At 33.6% G+C, this 24,555-nt stretch overlaps 1 protein-coding gene across 4 annotated transcripts in view; it reads left to right on the forward strand.

Moving 5' to 3' along the window:
• LOC143233525 (alpha-tocopherol transfer protein-like) overlaps positions 1–15,188 on the forward strand; it is a 32,978-nt gene extending 17,790 nt beyond the window's left edge. For all 4 annotated transcript variants that reach the window (XM_076469829.1, XM_076469830.1, XM_076469827.1 and 1 more), the window contains one exon: positions 2,253–15,188. In XM_076469829.1, the coding sequence (XP_076325944.1) occupies positions 2,253–2,462 (210 nt within the window). In that variant the 3' untranslated portion in view covers positions 2,463–15,188. The remainder of the gene's footprint in view (positions 1–2,252) is intronic.
• The last annotated feature ends 9,367 nt before the right edge of the window (positions 15,189–24,555 follow it).

The following is a 24,555-nucleotide window of genomic DNA, read 5'->3' on the forward strand; positions in this document are numbered from 1 at the left end:
TCGGTGTTGAACTAAGAATTATCATACAGTAGGTGTCTGTGACTTGTTGGGGATAAATCTGGCAATAAACGAACAGCATGCACTCCACTTGTTTTTAAAATAATATATAAAAAAAAATTAAATGTACGTACAAAATTTCTTTACACTATGGAGATCATAGTTGTACTTTAAATACTATATAGTTCTTTTCTTCTTGTCATATGTCTACTTATGCAAATTTAGTTGCTTTAGAATTCAGTTGAAAAGCCAAATTACTTTTCTCTATTTTTATTGCAACAGAATCCATGTGTAATTCACTTACATTCTCATGTGAGTTATTGCAGTTGTATCCTGAACATCCAGTAATTGTCTGCTCTTCCTTGTTTCAAGTTATTTGTCTTTTGTCAAAGTCCACACAGACAAGTTCAATTAGTTTAGAATGCTCATATTATTCTCCTTGTCTTTTTCAAACTGTTAATCTCACTCTAATGTATTAACTGTTAGGTTATTAATTCCCATGACAGTTAACTTTACATTTTCTAACTTTTATCTCACCAAACTTCTCTTTCTCATGACTTTACTTTTATCCTGTTTTTACACTTCTGGTCGCAGCTATATTTTATATGCCCATCACTTAGGTCTTCTAGAAATGTTTATAGCCATAGCCTTGACATCAGTGAATTACAAATACAAAATAAGTTATTTAATAATACTACACTAAAAAGTATTTTATATCTGACACTTAGAACAGAAAGTGTTCTGTAGCTTACTGCATTAAAATGTAATCACCTTAACCAGATTAACTAAACTGGGGCCAGAGTAAGGCAAACAAAAACAACTGATATACCTTCTTAGTGTTTTCCAGTTCTCATCACTGTCTTCTGATAAATTCACAAAGATGTTGTTTTGACAGTTCTAACTTCAACCAAGAACTGTTTCTTATCCTACCCCAAACATAATAGACCTTGAAGTAAAAATGTTTTATTTTGGATGATAACTTAAAGGAGAAGTACTGAAGGATTTAGTAAAACTAATCTGAGCTGGATTCTACTTTCTTCACAACTTCTCTATAAAACAGACTCAATCCCCACTTTTAGCCACATTTCTATGTTAATATTTTCTTATTAAAATAGTTAATGAAAGCCTAACCATCATGTCTCTATCAGTAAACAATACAGTATATATTCTTCTGTACTTTTTGCATTAATTGTATTTTACGGTTACTCTAGGAACTGAACGGGTTTAAAGATGACGGTCTTACAGATATCCCCACGTTCTGTCATACTTCATCACAAGACATTATCATAAAACAGCTTTCATTTTTCAAATTACATCTATAGGATGAACTTCCCAGCCAGTAACATACAAGTGTGCATTTATTTCTTACTCTTGTTAAGTGAGTTACCATAGAACAAATACTGATGCTATTAGAAAAATACGTAAGTTCAACACATGGGAATTATTACTTTGAAAATATAAATCTAATATTAGATTAATTTATTTCCCACTTTTTATAAGCTCTCTTATTAGAAACAGAAGAAATATCAATTATTTGAACACGTACACGTACATTGTGTTCGATATTCCTGTGAGGAAGAGTTCCATATATTTGCTTAGCCATTGCAACTTGTTTTTCATGCTACATTCATGCATTAAGATATAGAAATCTAACAAATACTGTGAAACTGATTGAAGTCTCAAGTCCAGAGTTTGTAGAAAAGTGCATGCCAACACAAACCATTCAAACAAATACAATTAGTTGTTTATCTCGAATTTTGTGTATTACATTGTGTGTTGTGTGTTATATTTAGTTGTTTATTTGATTTCACTTCTGATAGTAGGTTTTTGTTTTTAAACTTGACTAATGCACACATAATAATTACATACAAATATAATAAATTTAGTCTTCACACACTTTTACTATTGATGAAACACCAAATTGTCTTACTGTTAAACTGGTGACCCCAACATTACCCAAATACTATATAACACACAGTCGTATTGGTTTAAAATCAAGTGTATTACATTTGATTGTCAAGTTGGTTTGCTTAAACATTATGAAAAGTAATAGAAGATTTTATATAGTAAGGAAGACACGGTTGTAAAATGAAACATTTAGTTTTTGTGATTTATTTCTTTGTAGGATAGTGCAAAAAAGAAGTGTCATCAAGTTATTGTTAGGACTGTCAAACTGTGAGTTAAATAGTTATTACTTTGGAGACTTTTTGTTGTATGCAAATTGATGTTCTAAAAAATTTTCTGTTCTGCCTCAGATTCACTTCCATGGTGAAAACCTGCAGTCACTTCATGAACACATTCCACCATCCATTCTGCCAGCTGAGTTTGGAGGCCACTTGGGGCCTTTTAGCAACCAAGAATTTGTGAATGAACTCCTTGCTGACGAATACAAGTTCCAAGACTACCTGAAGTATGGCTATCGTGCTGAGATGACCCCTGAAGGCAGAGAAGTAGGAATCAGATGACTGTTGGTACGAAATACATGCATTAGCTATCAAAACAATATCATTTTATAGTATCGTATGGAAGTATTCAAAATAAAACTTTGTATAATCTTACAGATAAATACATTATTGGTGAAAGAAATAGCTTGATTGTACATTGGAATACATCAAGTATTGTCTTTCTTCTTCTTTTTTGTCCCCAAAGATGAAATATACAAGAAACCATGTAAACATTCAGGGTTTGAGGTGCTCATGTTAGACTTTTGGACATTCTTGCTCTCTTCAAAGAACTTATTTTTACAAAAGAAAACAAATATTTTGAACAAAGAAAAGCAAGTAGCAAAGTAGTTTCTAAATACCTGTGAAAAGTAAGGTTTAAATTACATGTGGTGTAGTGCTATTTCAACATAATACAGTATGTTCATATTGTTCCATTGAGATTTACTGTTGAAAATTTTAAAAATATTTTGGGTAAATAGAAACTGAATACATTTTGCCATGCACTGAAGTTTGTTATATAAATAAATTTCAATAAAAATCAATCATTTACAGAAAACACTTAAGTGTAGTAACAAGATCACAGAATAATTTTATTAAAAAAGACTTGAAGGACAATTTATTTTAGGTGGTACATAAAAATGCTTATTCACTGAAAGTTATTCGAAGTAATATATGAAGCTGTACTCTTTGTTGAAAACTGTGTTAAACTGTTTCAGAGTTTAAAATATCCAGTGGATTGTCAGTTGTATACTGTTAATATCTATAATAAAGAACTATGAATATATTTATATAGTAAAATATCTTTTTCAAATTTATTAACATGTTTTGATGATTAAAAGTTGGTGATAAAAAAGTGTGTGATGAGACCTTACATTCACATTTTCCTTTGTTTTCAGGATTGTTTTTAGGCTAACCACTCTCTTCTGTTTAAGGATGTTCTTGTGTTCTTTCTTTCTTATTCTCATCTCTTCAAGGTTGTTTTTAGGCTAACCATTCTCTTCTGTTTAAATGTCTATGTACAAATTTCTCTCTGTCATTCATTTTGTGTTTTGTCTTCCTGCATTTTAATCTCTTTCAGGATGTTCCTTTGGTGGTCTTACTTCCTCTTTCATTTATATGTTGCATTATATGCTCCTTTTTTCCATTGGAATATTGATTGGAAAAGTAAACTTTTACTGATGTTTAAAAGTTATGTTTAATTTTTATGTTTTGTTTCAACATTTTTCTAAATCTTTTTCACTGGTTTGACAGACATAATTTCAGAAGTAGAAAGCATAGAGAAAAGGTAGTGCATTTTTTATTCATGTTGGTTAAGAAAAAAGTAGTGTATATATGTTATATTATTCTGCATTTCATCTGTTTGACAGGTATTGGCTTTGTAATATTGAAAATAATCATTTGAGTTTGAAAAAATATGCAACATATATTTACATGTACATATAAACTCATGTAGTCTGAAATATTTTGTTACCTGAGATGTAAAGAGATTCTTTAATAGATTGTTTCGGTAGAGTATTCATGATGAAACTTTGTAGAATGGGTGAAAACTGCCTGTTGTGGAGACACAAGTGTAGAGGATAACATTTTGAAAATTTTCTGCCTTTCGTCTTCAGGTTAGTGTTTGTGTAGGTGTTGTCAGTCTTTTATAGTGTCCTGGTGGATTGTGGAGAGCATGTTATGATTGGTTGGATTATCACTGTTCCTGATTGGAGGAGAGATTCACTGACCTGAAGACGAAAGGTGGAATACTTTTGAAACGTTATCCTCTACGCTTGTGTCTCCACAACAGGTAGTTGCCATCCATTCTACAAAGTTTCATCATGTAAAGAAATATTTTATTTATGAATACACACGTATATAATTCCTGCTGAAATCTTACGATACGGGGTAGTGATTTGTGAAATACAAACTGAAATTTGTAACACTGAAAGGTTCCTTTGTATAAATGATACAAGTTTTGAATTATAGCACATGGGATTTAATATTTTGTTTGGATAAAAGTAAAAGATAAAACCTTCAATAGATTTTTATTATATAATTAATTGTTTACATGAATCTTATTTTTTAAATTTTCTATATATGTTACTATTCAGTAAGTTTTAGCATTATGATATAAATGATTAATTTATATGGCTTTAAGTAAATCATGTAAAGTGTGGTATTATCTGAAGTTGATATTTTAAAATTCCATAACATTATGTAATGAAATTTTTATCTTTCTTGTTCCCGGCAGAAAGTGTTATTTCCCAATTGCTTATGCCTACAGTAAATGGAAAAGATCTATTTTTCTCTTCAAACTTTACTTTTGTGACCTGGGAGCATATAAAAAACATGATGGGAGACTACATTTGGGGGCTGATATGTGAAAGAGATTTGCATGACAGTTGCAAATCTCAAAAAAACTCCTCGCTTCTAAACATTTTTGTATAACTTTAGTATAAATACATGTAAATCTTGATTCATATGTTGTTTTATTCAGACCTTATGTAAATGAAAATGTGCAAGTTTGCCCATTTTTACATAGAAGATAGGTTAATTTCTTAATTTCATTATCCAGGTCACAAAAGCAAAGTTTGAAAGGAATAATGGCCATTTTTTGTACTTTTACAACATAATCAATTAAGAAATAACACATACTGTCCAGGAACAAATCTGTGTTACATAATGTAATATATTCCTAAAACCTTACTTCTGCTTATACATGTCTTATAAATTCAGAAAAATATTAGAACAGTATAGAAAAATATAAGACACCAAATTTCATGCACTGGTACATTGTAGCTGTTACTACGTGTTTACAATCTACACAATCAACCACTTTCAGGTACATCAGTTACTCACTGGTACATTATAGCTGTTGCTTAAACTTTACAATCTACACTGTCAACCACATTTAGGTACATCAATCTCTCACTGGTACATTGTAACTGTTACTACATGTTTCCAATATGCACTATCAACCACTTTTAGTAACATCACTCACTCATTGGTACATTGTAACTGTTACTACATGTTTACAATGTACGTTATCAACCACATTTAGGTACATCAGTTACTCATTGTTGGAATCAAAACTAAATACATCATTAATTTCTATACAAAACTAGATACCTAATTATATCAGTTACCAGTTTACATAGAAGTATTTAGTGTCATGAAACAAAATTGTATGATTACTTCCTTGAATCTGAAAAGTTGTTGCCTGCTTCTGGCTGAAAGTCCAAATTTGTCCATCAAATGGTCCAATAACATTTTTGTCTGGTTGGCCAGAACTAATGTAAACTATATTATCTACGAAAAATTACGAAAACTAAGTTTTATAAATGTGTTAATAATTATCAGAAAGTCAAAAAAACAAGTCTGGCAGAATGTGCAAAAATTGAGTTTATAGAGTTCAAATGTATTGGTACATTGGGTACCATTCATTTCACTGATGTTTTCAGTTAATTCGAATAATAACATGCAAGATTTGGCAAGCTTAAGAAACTAAGGTTAGTCATAAATCCATATAGTAAGTTAACAATGACGATGGAAAATGATACTTGTAATAAAAAAAATATACATATATGTATGTATTAAACATTTTTAACTAATTTTCTTTTAATGAAACTAGCATTAAAGAGAAAATACAGTATAGGTTAAATATAAGAAAGAGAACCTGGTGGCTTCATTTTGTATTATCACCAATTCTCTGTGTTACCTTGCTTGGAATGTATATAAAATAAATAGCATTTGATGTTACAGTACTCTAAACTTTTATCTTGGAAATTATTTAAAACCAGTTAGTAATACTATTGTTATGTGTGCATTGTTAAAACTTCATGAAAGTTAATTAGAAGAAAGACACATTTACCACAGTGGCTTCATGAAATGTCTTGTTATTCTTATGAATATATTTATTAATAAGAATGCCTTGAAGGTGTAATTTAGTTCTGCTTAAAAATGTATAAATGCAGTAATAAAAAAAGATACATGTATAGATATATGTTTATAGACAGTAAACAGGTCAATGTCCCTGTTTTAATGTGTAAATGTCAATTAATAGCTTAATTTAATTAAATATAACCTTTTTATTTTCTTTTATAAATAGATCATGTTAGTCACATGATTACATTAAAAGTGCATAAAATTATTTTGTGACTAAATAAACATGTCATATACAGAAAATTGCTATATTAGTATTAAGGGTAAGTTATAACTCACAGGTTTATTTTGTTGAAATTATTTATTTATTTTTTGCTTTGAATTGGATATCAAATTTAACCAATAACTTTTATTATATATTTGTATTATTCTATCTCAATACGAACATAAATAAAAAATAATTGATAAAGTGAAACGATTGGATACTTGTATGTTACAACTGTATACAAAAAATTAATTAAATACATACAATAACTATCTTTAGAAAATAAATTCTAAATTTTAAACAATTTAAACATCTTTTAAAGTTTATTGTAGAAACTTGTGCAAAATTTCATATGATTGTAATACAACATGGCACTTAAGTGTCATTGTAACTATTTGGAATATTTGCATTGTCATATTAATACTATGGTTTTTTAATAAATAAATAAATATATATTTAAGTGTAAGTCTGTTTGTGTTCTATAATTATTTACATTCTTTGTTGTACAATGACAAGGGAACAAACTGTACCATTAAAACTGTGTTTTAGACATTCCAGAAAAAGAATGTTTTTTATGTATTTTAATTACTTAAATGTAACTGTTGTAGTTAATGTATATTTTTCCGAGTCTTTCTTGAAGCTATGTATTTAATCTGTAGAAACTTTCACAATTTTTAGATTAACCAATGTTTGAATTGTCTTTTAAAGATGAGAAAAGTTTAAACTTGATCATGTCATCAGGAAATTGTTAAATGTAATCAAAGTGAATTTTGTTAGAAGCCAGCTGTTCACTTCAAATATATATCTATGTTTTACCTAATGGTGATTGGAGTATAGAGTAAAGTAAGAGTAAATTTTAAGAATGTATGAATTATAGAATAATTTGTGCATGTTGTAGGGTGAATGTAATATATGTATATACTGAATATATTGTGTAGAAGATAGATGTATCCATTTTTGATATTACTAAAACTCTAAATAAATACAGCTGGAAGTTGTCATATTTGTCCACCCTCTTTTTTTTTTTCTCTAAAACCAGAATTACTTGAGTTTTTATTGTGCTTTTAATGAAATTTCCCCAAACTGATTGTGTCATCACACCAAACATGTTTCCCTTTTAACTGTGTGATCATTATAATGTGACAGTGAATTTAACTGTTCATTGGCAAATGAGCAGTCCAAGTTTGTTACTGCTGAATTAGAAGCAGCTGGTGCAGAAAGCCCTGATGTAGATTTGTGCAAAATGCAAACTAAACTGGTTGGAGTATTAATTTCACTTACCCTACTTTGTAGATTTAAATCTATGCACTTCTTTTAGAACGTGGTTACTTCTTAGCGTAACTGCTGACACGGCCAGGTGTTTAAGGGTTGAAGAGTAGAATCCCCATCTCACCGAACATGATCACCCTTTTAGCCATAGAGATGTTATAATGTTGTGATTATCATTTCCATTATTCGTTGGTAAAAAGAGTAGCCCAAGAGTTTGGCGGTGGGTGGCGATGACTATTGCCATCCCTCTAGTCTTACACTACTAAATTAGGGACAGCTAGCACAGATAACGCTTGTGTAGCTTTGTGCAAAATTCAAAACAAACCAAATCTTAGCATAACTACTGTATTTTCTTATGTAGCTTTGTCACAACTGGAGCAGATATTTATACAGCCTATTTTATACATTTACTAGTGTAATTTTCAGTTCCATTAGAAAGGTGGGTGCTGAGGATTTAAATATATATAATCTGTTTCTTTCCTTCTCCACTAAATTTCAGAAATATTAGAAATGTTGGTGCTGAAGTTGTAAACATTAAACTTGTTTCCTGTAAATATATTCTATTATAGTTTTAAGTTACATTGTAAAGACTGTTGCCACTGTTGTTGGCATATACAGTCAATTTTGGAAACATCAGAATTTTATACAAAACAAAGTTATCTTGGCCTAGAACATGTATTCTAATATACTTTTTGTGCCCCCCTGCTAGTACAGCGGTATGTCTACGGATATACAACGCAAAATCAGGGTTCAATTCCCCTCGGTGGGCTCAGCAGATAGCCCGATGTGGCTTTGCTATAAGAAAACACACACTAATATACTTTTTGGGTTATTTATTAGAACAAACCTCTTGTACATGCTTAATGGACTTTTAAATAAACTTGTTATGTACACTACTTTACATGTTTTTATTTTATTTATTTTAACAAATCTTTTGGAAATAAGGACTTTTTGATTTGCTCATGAGTCACTAAGGTATATCCAACTTTTTAAATATACATAAAACATTTACAAAGGAATGTTTATTGGACCAGGCCCTTATAACAGACAATAAAATCTGCTATGTTTTGACTCAGTAGTTACTACCTAGATGAGTGATTGTATTTCAATTACAGAATACATCCTTGTGTATTCAATGTATTCCTACTATGCTTGTAAACTGATATTTGTACATATAAACAAGTATATTTAGACCTAGCATTACCACCACTTTCTTCCTTTTCACCATTTAATAAGGTTTAAGAATTTAATTAGTAATTATAATAATTGCATAGGGATAATAATCTTATAAAGGGATATTAATATCTTGTGGTGGAATACAGTAAGGCTATGAAATTAAAATACTAATATTCAGAGTTTGATTCCCAATGGTGGACACAGCAATTAGCCCAGTGTAGCTTTGCTTAAAAAACAAATATGATAGAGTTAATACTGTTCTCTCTAAGGGTAATGATTAATATAACCTTGAGTGATGATAATGTATTTCATTCTGTAAGAATATTAGCACCTTAAGGGTGGCATATCGTGTGAAGATGTATAGGGATGCCAAAAACTTGTATAGGAATAACAGTATCTTATTGATAGGCCTAGTTGCTTGTGTACTGGTAATAAATACATTGTATGTAATATTAATGGTTTCAGGTAATACAAAGTGTAAATGTATTGTTTCCATTTCATTCTCTTTTAAGTTTGTGTGTTAGGGAGTTTTGTACTTTTTCTGTTTTCGTGTTTTATTTACTGTAGTCAGCGCAGGAAGTTTTCTGAAACAGTTTCTGATAAAACTGTAAATTTATTTCTAATTTTAGAATAACTTGTTAATAAAAATGAAAGCATTTATTTACTGAGATAAAAACAGTCCCAGTAAAATGATAAGTGCATCAATACGTTTGGAATAAAAGTGTTACATTTTGTACAAAATATGTAAATTACAGTTTAGAAGCTTTTTTGTGTCTCAGTGTTAGGTTTGACGACTTATTACACTAAGAATTTAGTGATAGTATTGGTGTCGCCCAGCATGGCCAGGTGGTTAAGGTACTTGACCCGTAATCTGAGGTCACAGGTTCAAATCCCCATCACATCAAGCATGCTTGCCCATTTCAGCTGTAGGGGTGTTATAATGTGATGGTCAATCCCACAATTCATTGGTAAAAGAGTAGCCTAAAAGTTGGCAGTGAGTGGTGATGACTAGCTACCTTCCCTTTAGCCTTACACTAATAAATTAGGGATGGCTAATGCAGATAGCCCTCCTGTAGATTTGCATGAAATTCAAAACAAACAAACAGAACTGGTGTGGGACATATCAGACCATTTTGTGCTTAGTAACAAACAGATTAAATAATGTTAATAAGATTACATAAATTAGGTGTTTAAATAAGTTTCATGAAAACACAAGAAAAACTGTATTAATCTCAACATAATTTGTACAGATATTATGCAGGATGTGCATTTATTTTTTGTATTGGTTATTAATTTTCAGACAGTTGTTTTAGAGAAATCTTGCTGACAGACACAAAATGGGGAAAACATAACCTCTTTCAACTTTGGTGATGGAGGTAAATAGTGTTTTAACAATTTTTAGAAGGCGTAATATAGTAATTATAAATGTTATTAAACTATGAGAATATTTTTACCTTTTTTCATTCATAAATTATTACTTGGTAGAAGAAGATTATTTGAGAAGATCATCTCGATAAAGAAACAGATTTTTATGGAATGACTTTTTTTGACTTGGTGTATTTTATGCTGGATTAAAGAGCCACTAACGTACGTACAGCTCAGGCTGCTATGTTTTTCTGTACAGTTCATTTTTACATGGATCTTAAGTTACCAGTTTTGAACCAGTTTCTAATGAGTTATAATATGTTCCTTCTGTCCTTTTTGCTGAGCATTTGAGCTCTGATTGTTTTGTATATTTTGTGTGTTTTTGATGAGGAAAAAATATCACCAGATTCAGGTGATATTCTGTTATTCAGTCCTTTCATCATGGCCGGATGGTCAGGGAGCTCAACTCATAATCTGAGGGTCGTTGGCTCAAACCTCCATCCCACCAAACATGCTCGTCCTTTCCACTGTTGGGGTATTATAATATTATGATCAATCCCACTATTTGTTGGTAAATGAATAGCCCAAGAGTTGGCAGCAGGTGGTGATGACTAGATGCCTTCCATCTTGTCTCTCACTACTAAATTAGAGCTGGTTATCACAGATAACCTTCATGTAGCTCTGTGTGAAATGAAAAATAAACCAATCTTTATATCCCAGTTTCTGACACTTTTGATAGTGGATTCAGATTATGTGTTGCCAGTCAAAGACCAGTTTATGATGAAATTTTAGGTCTTTTTCTGTAACTTGGGTCTATGGTTTGCAAATTATGGACCAGCTTTGGGCATTTTGAGTTTGTTTCATTCTGGAATCAGTTATTGAATTGTCAGTAGGTAAAGGCTATTAGTAATAATTATTAGGTTTATTGATTGATTGTTAATACTGGTCTAATGAGTTTCACTTTCAAACTGATTTATAACCTTTCTTTCTTTTCTGTTTGATAGGTTCTAATATATTTTTATTGCATTTTTTTATACTTGACTGAATTTTTCTTAGTTTCTGTAACATAGATCCATGAGTTTCAAGTTTTGCTTTATTTATAGGAAGTTTTTACTTCTTTATTATGGATTACTTTATGATTCAGTTTGATTTTGTGTAAAGTCATTCAGTAACCACTGTAAAACAAGCTTCATGGGTTTTCTATTTTATTGTATTGTTTACTTCAGCCCCATGTGAACCAATGATTCTGTACAAATTTCAACTGATAGCTTAGGTTTTACAAAAGTGATTTCCAGTGTGATAAAACATTATTTAAAGCTAAGAACGATTGTAAGGAATTGTGAATTAGCCAACAAAACCTCCCCTCTCTCCAACTTCTGTTATCTTTACAGTGTCTTTATGACATCACCTTATATCGGTAGCTAATATCAATCCAGTTATCATCTTATGTTATAGACAGGCCATTGAAAATAGTAATATTTTAACCTGATAACATACACTTTTTGTTACACTCGTTTGTTGATCAGTTTTTACTGAATCCTTAGTCTATATTAATGTACCTATTTAAAGTTTCGCTTGTTTTGATGCCTAAGATAAGTGGTGTTTGTTTTTGTTTTGTAGGAAAATGTTAATAAAAGTATTATGTAACATTTTATTCACAACGTTATAATAATCAATAAATCATCAGATTCATTGAGACCTTTTTGTTTTGCATAGTAAAGAATAATTTATGCTTTTTTTTTTTCCTGGATAAAATGTTTCAAAATAATTAGTTCTCTTTCTTGACGTCAGGATAAAATGTTTTCCAAAGAACTTTTTTGTCTTTCTTTGGTATCAGAATAAAACGTTGTCAAACTAGAATGGAGAATCCAGTGAAACTGATGTGTTCGTGCGTGTGTGTGTGTGTGTGTATGTATATATAGAGGATAAATACGTTTTAATTCATTCCAAATCTTGATTGAGCCATCCTGAGAACAATGTGGCATGCAATTTTTCCTTAGAATACAAGTTTCTAATATTCATATAATTAATGAATTCTCAAAGTAATGAGAAATACATTCACAAAAGTAGTTTCATAACATGTTCACTGCCATCATTTAAAAAGTTTCATGCACAACTACAAATTCGTACTTCTGTGAGCACAATTACAAATATTCAAACATTTCACAGAATATGAACCTTTGTACGTTTAGTATTTTAAAATGGGGAATGTGTTTTTCTTTGTAATAGCTTTAATGGCATAGGATATATCTGATTATAATGTACTTTCAATCAAGAGGTATTGAACACGCATGCCATCATAGAACCATGTAATAATTTGATGGACTGTTAGAAATTTGATTAAAACTTTGAAAGATCACGAAGTTTATGAAAATTACGTGCAAGTCGTCCTAGATGCTGATATTACAGAACATTCTGGATATATTGCTTGTTTTTGACAGGTAATAACAGCTCGATAAGTTTGTTTGTTTTTTTAGTTACAGTTGCGTGGGTGACGTACATAATGGTGTTATTTGGATACTGGCATTCTGCAGAAAAGTTTCGACCATATTTCAGTCCAGTTGCTTGGCTGAGGTAGAGCACATGTATGAGATACAAATAATTCTTATATAAAGTTGCAATACCAGTGCCACAATTCTCTACATAATCTGCTTTGACCAGTGGTTAAAGTTTAATCTGAAGTAAAGCTAGTCTGCACATGTTTCTGTACTACCGGTGTGAAAAGGACTACCCCCTACCCCATATAGAAACGTGTGACCTTGCCTGTCATTTGGCTACACACGTACATACATACATGATCTAGTAGTTACTCTTGTGTTGCTTAAACAACAGCTATAAGTCCATTGATTGGTCAAGAGTTAAGTGTCAACAAAATTCAGTGACGTGTACATACCATTGGTATGAAACGTGAACTTGTGTGAAAGGACTTATACATGTGTTAATACTTTTTAGCATTTGGTAAAAAGAATGCCAACTACATGCAGAATACCTGCACTACAATTTAGAAAAATATACCTGATTAAAAATATATTCTATGGTAGCATCGCTATTTCAGCTACTACAATAAATATACTGTTACATTATGAAGAACAGTGATTATTTCAGATGTATTTTTACACATTGTTTATACTGAATTCACTGCAATGCATTACTAAGAATTCTCTATTTAATTCAGTATTTCAATACTTGGTTGAGCAACTCAATTTGTAATCTGCGAATCGAAGGTTCGAATTCTCGTCATCGAACACAATCGCTTTTTCAGTCGTGGAGATCTTTATAATGTGACGGTCAACCTCACTGGTCGTTAGTAAAAGAGTTAGCGGTGGGTGGTGTTGACTAGCTGCTTTTCCTCCTCCTAAGTTAGCAAAACAGCCCTCTTGTAGTTTTGGCGAAATTCATTAGAAATCAAATCGATTTCCAGTATAGGTTTGAAAAAATTACAAATGTACAGCATTTCTACAAGCTTACGTCATCATCAGGTTTTGAAGAATTGTTTGGTCGAGAGACGGGTTATTAAAATAGGCTGTAAGCTTGAATATTTAGAACAGAAACTTAATATCAGTTAAGCCTAATGCCGTCAGTATATTTAGGACAAGCTATGGGTACTTGATTAATCTTTGTTTAGATAGAGTTTTACGAAAGATAAAGCTTTAGTGTTTCAAAATGTTTTCCGATAAAAACTTGAATTTATTTTTTCCATAACAGTCCATGGATGGTCGTATTAAATATCTCTCCTATTAGACCATTGTGACATTTTGTTTACTTGAGTAACTTGCAAAGCATATCCAAGAGTCTTTGGAACAAGCCGTATTTAACATGAGTGTAGTAACTGAGTATCTGAACCAAACCGTATTTAACATGTGTATATAGTAAACTAGTATGGCTGTAACCTCTCAAAGCATTGAAAGCGTTATGATAAGCATAATAATCATGAAAAGAATCGGGCAATGCAGTGTTGTTAGGTCTATTGTTTTCCAAAAGGTATATGTGCTTTCCATCAATTTGTTTATTATCGTAACGAAGATAAAACAAAAACAATGCCTACCTGTAGACGTATGCATGATGAAATTGTTGTTATCAAAGTTAGTGGATTATTTTATCAGGGAGGCAAAAGTTATATCTAATTAGCTGTAATTAGAATAGAGCACTTACATAACTAATCACCAATAGAGAACAAAACGTTTTACATCACTTGTCACCTAGTGGCACAGCGGAATGTCTGCGGACTCTGGGGTTGCGATATTCGTAGTGGGTGGAACACAGAGAACCCGTTGGGTAGATTTGTGCTTAATTCCAAACAAACACATCACCCGAGTTAGTGTTTTTATAGATGGATGGGTTTGGATGTATTACTAACCAAAACTTTAGAATATCGAGGAGAAATAGCAAAATATAATTTTTATGTTAATTTTATAAAATAATTTTGACAGGAAGATACTGTTATACATTAGTTTCAGTTTAGTAATATTAAATATTAAAACAGGTTGTGTGTATGTATGTGTATGTATATATATATATGTTCGTGTATTATATATAACTACCGAGGTGTTGTGACTTTATTTATTATATTATTTACGCAAGTTTTTCTTTTCAAACAAAATGTAATTATTCAATTACCTTTGTAGAATATTATTACTAATGTGAAGTTTAGATACTGGGATTCTAAGGAACAAGAATTATTATGCTAAATTACGTATAATTATGTTGTTGTTTTTTTGTATTGTTTTTAACGTATTTTACGTTCTCCCTATAATATATCAGTGTCATATCTTACAGTTTAATAAAATGGTGTTTCATTCAGCCAAGTACCCCTGGTTTGTTGTTTTATTTGTCTAACACTAATAAATAGTCACTTAAAAACCATTGGTTAATTCGTAATACAAGTGTTCATTCAAGTTTTCAACAGGTAAACAGACTTTGTTTATTGGTTTGTGCAGAATGTTAATTTTAAAAAACTATAGGATTGGGAATGGACGGGTGGTTAGAGTGCTCGACTTGCAATTTAAGGGTCTTAAGGCCCGTCACCATAGATGCTCAACGCTGTTACCCATGGAGACGTTATAATATAACGTACGTTATCGTTACTCGTCGGTGAGTAAGAGGCTGCCTTCCATCTTGTCTATCACTTAAACGTTAAGGCACGAAAATTTAACGAACAAGCAATGAACAATTTAATTGAAACCTTGAAAACATCAAAACAAATGAAGTGCACAAAAATAATGATAAAAAAAAGAAGCAGTTAAAAACATTTTCAACGATTTTCTTACATAGGGCAGTTGATAGTTTTACATTTAATCATCAAAATAACCATTGAACACCTAATTCCAGTACTACCACATATAATACAACTGTTCGAATTACCACAAACAATACAGCCTATATTTACATAGCGAACGGAAGAAAACACGTGAAATCTGACAACGTAAAATATAAGAAAAGCTCTGAAAAGGACAGTAGTAGTAAAGACACATAAACATTTATCAAAGCAACTTACCCTCTCCCTAAATCCCAGAATATAACTACAGTACAGGAGGGAAGAAGGGGCCTAGTAAAAACCTGATCCTGAGAAAGAACTATACATTTTTTTTTAGATAAAATGTATCGGAAAAAGTGATAAGATCAGGCGGGAAATCTGTTGGGGAAGGTGGACAAATTGTAAGAAAAAAATTAGACATTCGTGGCTTTAAATTTTCTGAGATACTTCAGTATGACACTATGTAACAAAATTTTTACTTTTTCTTGTTCCTGGGCAGAAAGTGTTATTTCCCAATTGTTTATGCCTAAAGTAAATGAAAAAGACCTATTTTTATCTTCAAACTTTGTTTTTGTGACCTGGGAGCAAATAACGAAAACATGATGGGAGACTATATTTGGGGGCTGATACGTGAAAGTGATTTACATTACAGTCGCAAATCGCGAAAAACTACTCACTTCTAAACATTTTTGTATAACTTTAGTATAAATACATGTAAATTTTGATTCATATGTTATTTTATTCAGACCTTATGTAAATGAAAATGTGCAAATTTGTCCGTTTTTACATAGAAAATAAGTTAATTTCTAAATTTCATTATTCAGGTCACAAAAGCAAAGTTTGAAGGGAATAATAGCCATTTTCTGTACTTTTACAACATAAGCAATTAAGAAAGAACACGTACTATCGAGGAACAACATTTGTGTTACACAGTGTAATTTATTAAATAAATAATATTTCTTTCACAATTTTATCAAAAGAATTATATCAGTTTATTAAAAGAATTCACGGTTTAAACGTCTGAAGCTGCACGAAAACTATTTGCTCTAATTTAGCAGTGAAAGACTTAGATGGTAGGCAGGTAGTCATCACCACCCACCGCCAACTCACACAAGTTAATATTGTGACGAAGGTTTCTTAACACAATTCACGCAAGTGAAGTTACTGTTATGACGAAGGTTTCGTGGTGTGTTTGGTTGTCTCTGTACTACGTTTTTACACTAATGATTACTTCCAACAATCAGTACAAACTCAAGCAGAATGAAGACAAAAGTATGTTTATTTACAAGTCACGAGGACAGGTTAAATTGCATGACTTCCATGATTGTTTGTGCTGTAATAATTCACTCAATAGAACGTACATCACTCACAAGAAGAGCACTGAATCCTAATCACTGTACAGGCTGAAATTAAGTGTTGTGTGTTTGTACATTGGTTACATCAAGAGAAGTATAACACATGAAGTTTATAAACTTACTGCTTTTACTTAACAAATACTTGACACTAAAGCGAGCAGTTAGCCCTTTTCTTTTGTGTTTCAGGATAAGTCTGGGGGCTTTAAATGTTAGACGGTGGGTTTATATAGACTCGCGGTGAGTCTAGTACAGATAGTTCATTGTGTAGCTTTACACTTGGTTTGATCTGTTTTGAATTTCGCGCAAAGCTAGCAGTGTAAGACTAGAGAGAAGCCAAGCTACTCATCACTATTTTTAAACAACGAATAGTGGGATTGATTATAATATTATAGCACTATCACGATTTAAAGAGCAGCACGTCTGATGGGAAGGGAATTCGAACCCGCGACGTTCAGATTGCGAGTGAAGTGCCCTAATCACCTGGTTTTCACTTGACAATTAAAAAAAATTGTTGGTCTTATGGGACGAAGCTTTACTAATGCTGGTGTATAGTTTTTACAATATGTGAATTAATACATTTATTCACAGTTACACTTATCTATATATACACTATTTGGGGAGTTTGTAGTTAATGCATCGGTAATACAAAGTAGGAAACCAATTAAAAAAAACACTTACTGTCACAACTATCTTATTTTATGATCCATTTTAAAACACAGCTTCATTTCAGGAAAGTCACATATCTGCAGTTCCTAATAAAGCATCCATGTTAAACTCACTGTATTACATTTGCATATCCATTTGCTGACTGTTTCTACTACCGTTCACACGACGAGTTTACATGCCTAAGAAGTTAGTTCTTAATTACCAAACGTATTAAAACTTAAGATCGAAAGCCTCAGTGATAAACTATGAAGGATATGCAACTTCCCAGGAGTTAATTTCTTTATAAACTCTTCCTAAACTGAATCCACGATGTGAGGTTGTACACAGGTCATCCTAAAGACATCAGAGATCAGGTGCACCATCACCATGTTTTGATCTGTTAGTCGAGGACATTTGCATAACCAGGATGTTTTATGGCGTAGCCCTAATTTTCCATCAGTCGTTCTAGTATATATCTAAGGCAGGGGTTCCCAACCGGTGGGTCGCGAAGCCTTGGCAGGGGAGTAGCGTAGCCTTGTTAGAAGTAGCTTGGGATAACATTAATTTTATTTCATCAATTAAATTTTCATGCTCTTACTTTTTTTTTTTGTTTCGGTGCAAAGCAAAACGTGTGCTACGTTAGTTCAATGTCATTAGGTGATATTATGGGTGTATGTATGCGTGCCTGTGAGTGAATGTGTATGTGTCTGCAACTGTATGTATGTGTGTACTAGTGAGTAGCGAGTACGTGAGTGCACGCGCATGTACGTATGCTTGTGTGTCTGTTTAGCTGTGATGAAGTGTGTGTGTGCTCGCTGTCGACACGTGAGTCACATGTCCGTTGCTGATTGGTGGATGACGAATCGCGCGACTGGCCACGCTTCTTCCTCCCAATACTTACCCCATCATTACTCTACCTGCACCCCTACAAGTAGTCAGTGTAAGATCTAAAGTTGCCAAAGCGTTCATTATTCAACATTTTTATTATATTTTAACAAGGAGATAAGTAAGCAGTAGAGGTGAGTTGTGTCCATGGCTAAACGGCGCAGATACTCAGAATGCTACCTCAACATTGGCTTCACCACTGTGCTCGCCAACGACGGCATCGAGAAACCACAGTGTGTTTTGTGCCATGCTGTCCTGAGTGCAGAGTCAATGAAACCATCAAAACTCAAGCGTCATCTCGAGACGAAACATCCAGAACACGCAAAGAAGGGTTTGGATTTCTTCAAACGGCATGAACGGTGTCTTAAAAGCCAAAGAATCGATAGAAGTGGGTCGTTTCAGCAGCAGAGTGCAGCCGTAGTGGAAGCTTCACATGAGATTGCATTCGAAATTGCTAAACAAAAAAAGCCTCAAACGATTGGAGAAACACTTCTTAAACCCTGCATGATGAAAGCAGTAAATCTTATTCTTGGAGAAGCCAGTGCAAAGAAGATGCAGCAAGTATCCCTGTCAAATAATACTATACAGAGGCGCATTTATAAAATGTCTATGGATGTGAAGGAACAGGTTTTGACTGAAATCAAGGGTTCCCCTTTGTTCTCCTTTCAGCTCGACGAGTCAACAGATGTAAGTTCATGTTCTCAGTTGCTTGTCTTCGTGAGATACATTAATTCAGGTGACATCAAAGACGAATTCTTATTCTGCAGTGTATTTGAAACCACAACAAAAGCTGATGATGTCATGGAAAACGTTTCAACTTTTTTTCAAGACGAAGATCTTCAATGGGAAAACGTGTGTGGGGTTTGTACGGATAGGGCACCGGCTATGCTGGGATTGAAATCAGGATTCCAGTCGAGAGTGAAGAAGCTAGCACCTCAAGCAAAGGGCATCCACTGCATGATTCACCGATATGCTCTCGCCAGCCTCTCTGCAGGAAGTGCTTGAATCTGTAATCAAAATTGTAAATTATGTGAAGACTCAAGCACTCAACACTCGCCTATTCAAAAACTATGCAAAGACATGAATGCTGACCACGAAGTTCTTCTCTTCTACACAGCAGTACGTTAGTTGTCGAAAGAAAACGTTATTAATCGTGTCTTTGAAATGAAAAATGAAATAAAGCTATTCCTGGAGACTCAAGAAAGGAAATATCTTGTAGCTCACTTCGAAGATGAAGCATGGAATAAAAGGGTTGCGTACCTAGCCGACATTTTTGACCAGCTGAACAAGCTCAATTTGAAGCTTCAAGGAAGGGAAACACATGTTCTCCTTTTTCAAGATAGTCTTCGGGCCTTTGTTTCCAAACTGCAGAACTGGCGTCGGAAAACCAATCTTGGAAACATCGCTATGTTTGAAAAACTTTGTGGAGTGACGGATGAGTCTCAGATCCAACTGGATCAGTTCCTCCAGGATGAGATTACCGAACATCTTCAGTCTCTAGAAAAGGAAGTCTAGCGTTACTTCCCTGAGCTATCACGGGAACAGGAGGCCCTGGTAAGGAACCCATTTTGTACTGAACTTGATGTATCCAGCATCCCAGATGATATCCAAGATGAACTTCTGGATCTAAGGAACGACTCTTCAGCTCGTGATCTCTTCAAGGTGAAATCCGTGACTCAATTCTGATGCGCTATGTATCAGTCATACTCCAAAGTCAGCATGATAGCTTTACGTGTCCTTGTTCCATTTGCTTCTACCTACTTGTGTGAGGCAGGATTTTCCACTCTTGTCAATATAAAAACAAAGAATAGGAACAAATTGGATGTTGGAGATGACATGAGACTGGCTCTAACAAACGCTCGGCCACGAATTTCAAAGCTTGCTGCTGAAATGCGACATCAGGCATCTCACTAGCTGGGTTGGATAGCTGTTCAAACCTATGTTAATATTATTTTAAGAAATATATGTTCTTTTGTGAATTCAGGTTGGACCAATGTGATTTAATTTGCTAATAAATAATTACAGAATTTTTAAATATTTTTTAGATGTTTCTTTCCCTCTCCTTCACAGAAAATAAAAGAAAAATTAAGCTGTTGATAGTAAGCCCTAAGTAGGGGGTCACATGGGTTTCAAACTTTTAGGTGAGGGGTCGCGAGTGCCAAAAGGTTGGGAACCCCTGATCTAAGGGATCAGTTTATTTAGTCATGAAATAAACAAGCAAAAATAGTGATAAGAAATAACCGTTCACCTCTGATGATGGTTATTTGTTGCTCACTTTTGTTTTGTAATTCACTTGACGCTTACTTTATGTTTAAGAACATCCGAGTTGTATGTATCTAATTATAACGAAGTTATACCTGCTTCATTTTGCTCGTATCTTAACTTTAGGAATATTTGTTTGCTGTCCGTTTGTTTTGTTTGTTTGTTTTTGAATTTCGCACAAAGCTACTCGAGGGCTATCTGTGCTAGCCGTCCCTAATTTAGCAGTGTAAGACTAGAGGGAAGGCAGCTAGTCATCACCACCCACCGCCAACTCTTGGGCTACTCTTTACCAACGAATAGTGGGATTGACCGTCATTATACACCCCCACGGCTGGGAGGGCGAGCATGTTTAGCGCGACGCGGGCGCGAACCCGCGACCCTCGGATTACGAGTCGCACGCCTTACGCGCTAGGCCATGCCGGGCCATTTGCTGTCCGAGTGAAGTGTACATCTAAATATTTAAATGGTTATCGACAGTCTCGTTTGTCTGTGTCAAAGCAAAGCAACAGTGAACTATTTGCTGTGCCTACCGCGAGGGATCGATCGCCAGATTTCAGCGTTATAAGGCCTTAAATTTACCATCAATAGTCGTTGTAAATCGTAACATTTATTTATTATACTCCTGGTGATATTTTCCTCTTGGTTCAGAAATAAATTAACTTGCTCTATTAGACCTCTGATGCTTTAAAGTGTATACATAAGTGAAAGAGGTCAATGATTGTAATGGAAGTTGTAATCCAGAGATGTTTGAATTCATATTGTACATTTTCAACTTCAGATTGTAGAAACATTAACAATTACTAGTATGTAACTGGTTTGTTTGGCAGAAAAAAATGAACATTTCGTATTTGATAATTGTATTCGTAGTAAAAAAATACTGACCAAACCCTATCGGTGGAACTCAGAAGACGTCGTGATTGGAGAAGCTTTAACAATTATTAGCTTCTAAAATTTAATAATTGTTAGTAACTTCGTGAATCTCGTTCTACACTTGTTACGTCTGGAAATAATAATGTTGATAACATCCGCGAAAATTTCACACTTGAATCAATGCTGTTAAGAAAGTTAAACAAATATTTTGGTTTCAAATATCGAATTTTATAAGAGTTGTGTAAAATAGGTTCTACGAAAATACTTGTGAAATAATTTCATTATCTAACTTCTATGATTATGTTTGTTTTGTATTTCGCGCAAAGCTACTCAAGGGCTATCTACGCTAGCTTTCCCTAATTTAGGAGTGTAAGACTAAAGGGAAGGCAGCTAGTGAACACCACCCACCGCCAACTCTTGGACTACTTTTTAACCAACGAATAGCGGGATTGACCGTCACATTATAACGCCCCCACGACTGGAAGGGGGAGCATATTTAGTGCAACCGGGATTCGAACCCGTGACTCTTGGATTACGAGTCAAACGCCTTAACACACTTTGCTATGCAGGGCCTTCAATGGTTATGTAAATTGTAATTGAACATGTTTGAGCCCCACCTATAATAACTCAACAGAAAGTCTAAAGGCTTAACGCGATAGAATTCTGGTTTCGATAACTGCGATGTACAGAGCACAGATAACCCAATATTTTTTAAATTTTGTGTTTAACAGCAAAAGAACTTACCTACATAGTACTTGACTCGTAATAACTATCTGGAAGAATAGTCAAATATTCGAAAGCGGTCGAGTTTTTGGTCTCGTTTTGAAAATACTACAACTTTTGTAGGTGATCTTGTGTGCTGACTACTTCACCTAAATTTATCTTGAGAGATATTTAGGATCGAGGTGACAGAAAGTTCGTAAGTCATATTCTAACACTAAATCACACACACACACAAAAAATTAACAATAAGAGTTAATAGGTTTCGACTAATGCATTAGATGATACTTGAAAATATTAATAAAGAGCCGTGTCTGTGTGGTGGGCAGTTGAAACTTTGTGATATTTTTGAAGTGTAGATGTGAAAATAATAAATTTCGGTTATCTTTCGTCAAGAGTGAGATGGCGGAGACTATAGGGTTAAAAAAACAAACAAACTTATAACTCTCATACGACTATGAATAACTGCTAAACGGAGGAAAGCCAAATCACGTGGCTTGTTTGTTTTGAATTTTGCGCAAAGCTACACGAGGGCTATCTGCGCTAGCCGTCACTAATTTAGCAAAGTAAGACTAGAGAGAAGTCAGCTAGTCATCACCACCCACCGCCAACTCTTGGGCTACTCTTTTACCAACGAATAATGAGATTGACAGTCACATTATAACGCCTCCACGGCTGAAAGGGCGAGCATGTTTGACGAGACGGAGATTCGAACCCGCGTCCCTCAGATTACGTGTCGAGTACCCTAACCACCTGGTCATGCCGGGACTAATAACGTGGAAAGGAACAAGTGTCACTCATTTCTAATACAAGGGGTCAGGATCTACTTCACCTCCAACGTATTTTAATGATTCCCAATTTCAATAAATTAATTATTTTGTGTGTGTGCTTTTGTTTTGTTTTTTGCTTCAAAATAATGACTTGCTGTAACTAAATGAAAATTATGGATTTGATGGCTGGAAGTAAAGAGATTAACAATAGAAATAGAGAACCATTAAAATAGACATTCAACTTCTTATTTCAAAATCAGTTTTATCTTCTCTTATAATCATCACATATTGCCCCCCTCCACTGCATCAAAATCGATCAAACTGCACATTGATTATAAAAATTTGCCAGTTAAGTATGCCCTCGACCCTCGTTGACGTATTTTGATACATTTGGCTCAGCTATGTACCAATAATAAAAGCTAAATGATTTTTCATGTTTAGAATCAGTTCATATAATCCTAAGGCCGATAGGTTTTGTAAATTAATTCTTGTGTTGTTTCAGCGCAGAGTATTACACTGGTACAATTAAGCTTTGTCCACTTAGAAAACTATGCCCCATATTTAAGCGCTCTTAGCGTTCCATTGGAAAGTCTGTCGGGTGGGACAGCCTTAAATCTACGAACTAACAACACCATTATCCGGAATTCGATTCCTCGCTGTGAACACAATAGACAACTTAGGATAAAACAAACAAACAAAATTCATCGGACTTTAAGTCGCTTAATTTCAAGTTTCCAGTGATCGTATTACTTTATTTAGATTATTTCACAATAAAAGTAATGTAATTACTATTAAGCAACAGTTGAACGTTTCAAATATTTTTATCAGAGAAATTTGTAGCACAAAACATATTGCTTCATCGCAGGATGTACACTGAAATACCGTTTCTTAAAGACCCGTCATGGCCACGTGGGTTGAGGCGTTCGACTCGTAATCTGAGGGTCGCGGGTTCGAATCCCCGTCGCACCAAACATGCGCGCCCTTTCAGCCGTGGGGGCATTATAACGTTACGATCAATCCCACTATTCGTTGGTAAAATGAGTAGCCCAAGAGTTGGCGGTGGGTGGTTGTGACTAGCTGCCTTTCCTCTAGTCTTGCACTACTAAATTAGGGACGGCTAGCGCAGATAGCCGTCGTATAGCTTTGCGCGAAATACAAAAACAAACAAACAAACGTTTCTTTAATAGAGGGAGGGCGTCGCATGGGACGTGAATTTCCGAAGGAGGGCGCAGCAAAAAAAACAACAAAAAAAAAACTTTTGCCGTCGATTGGACAATGTTAAGAGTAGTAGGCTTTGTTTAACAAACAATAAAAATAGAAATGAACTTTGTTCACTAGTGAACTAGATAGTTAACAAAATAAATATCTAATCAGTTTTACTCATAATTAATTATCGACATGTCTCATGATTTCA

Source organism: Tachypleus tridentatus, chromosome 12, assembly GCF_004210375.1.
Source record: "Tachypleus tridentatus isolate NWPU-2018 chromosome 12, ASM421037v1, whole genome shotgun sequence".
Lineage (NCBI taxonomy): Eukaryota > Metazoa > Arthropoda > Merostomata > Xiphosura > Limulidae > Tachypleus > Tachypleus tridentatus.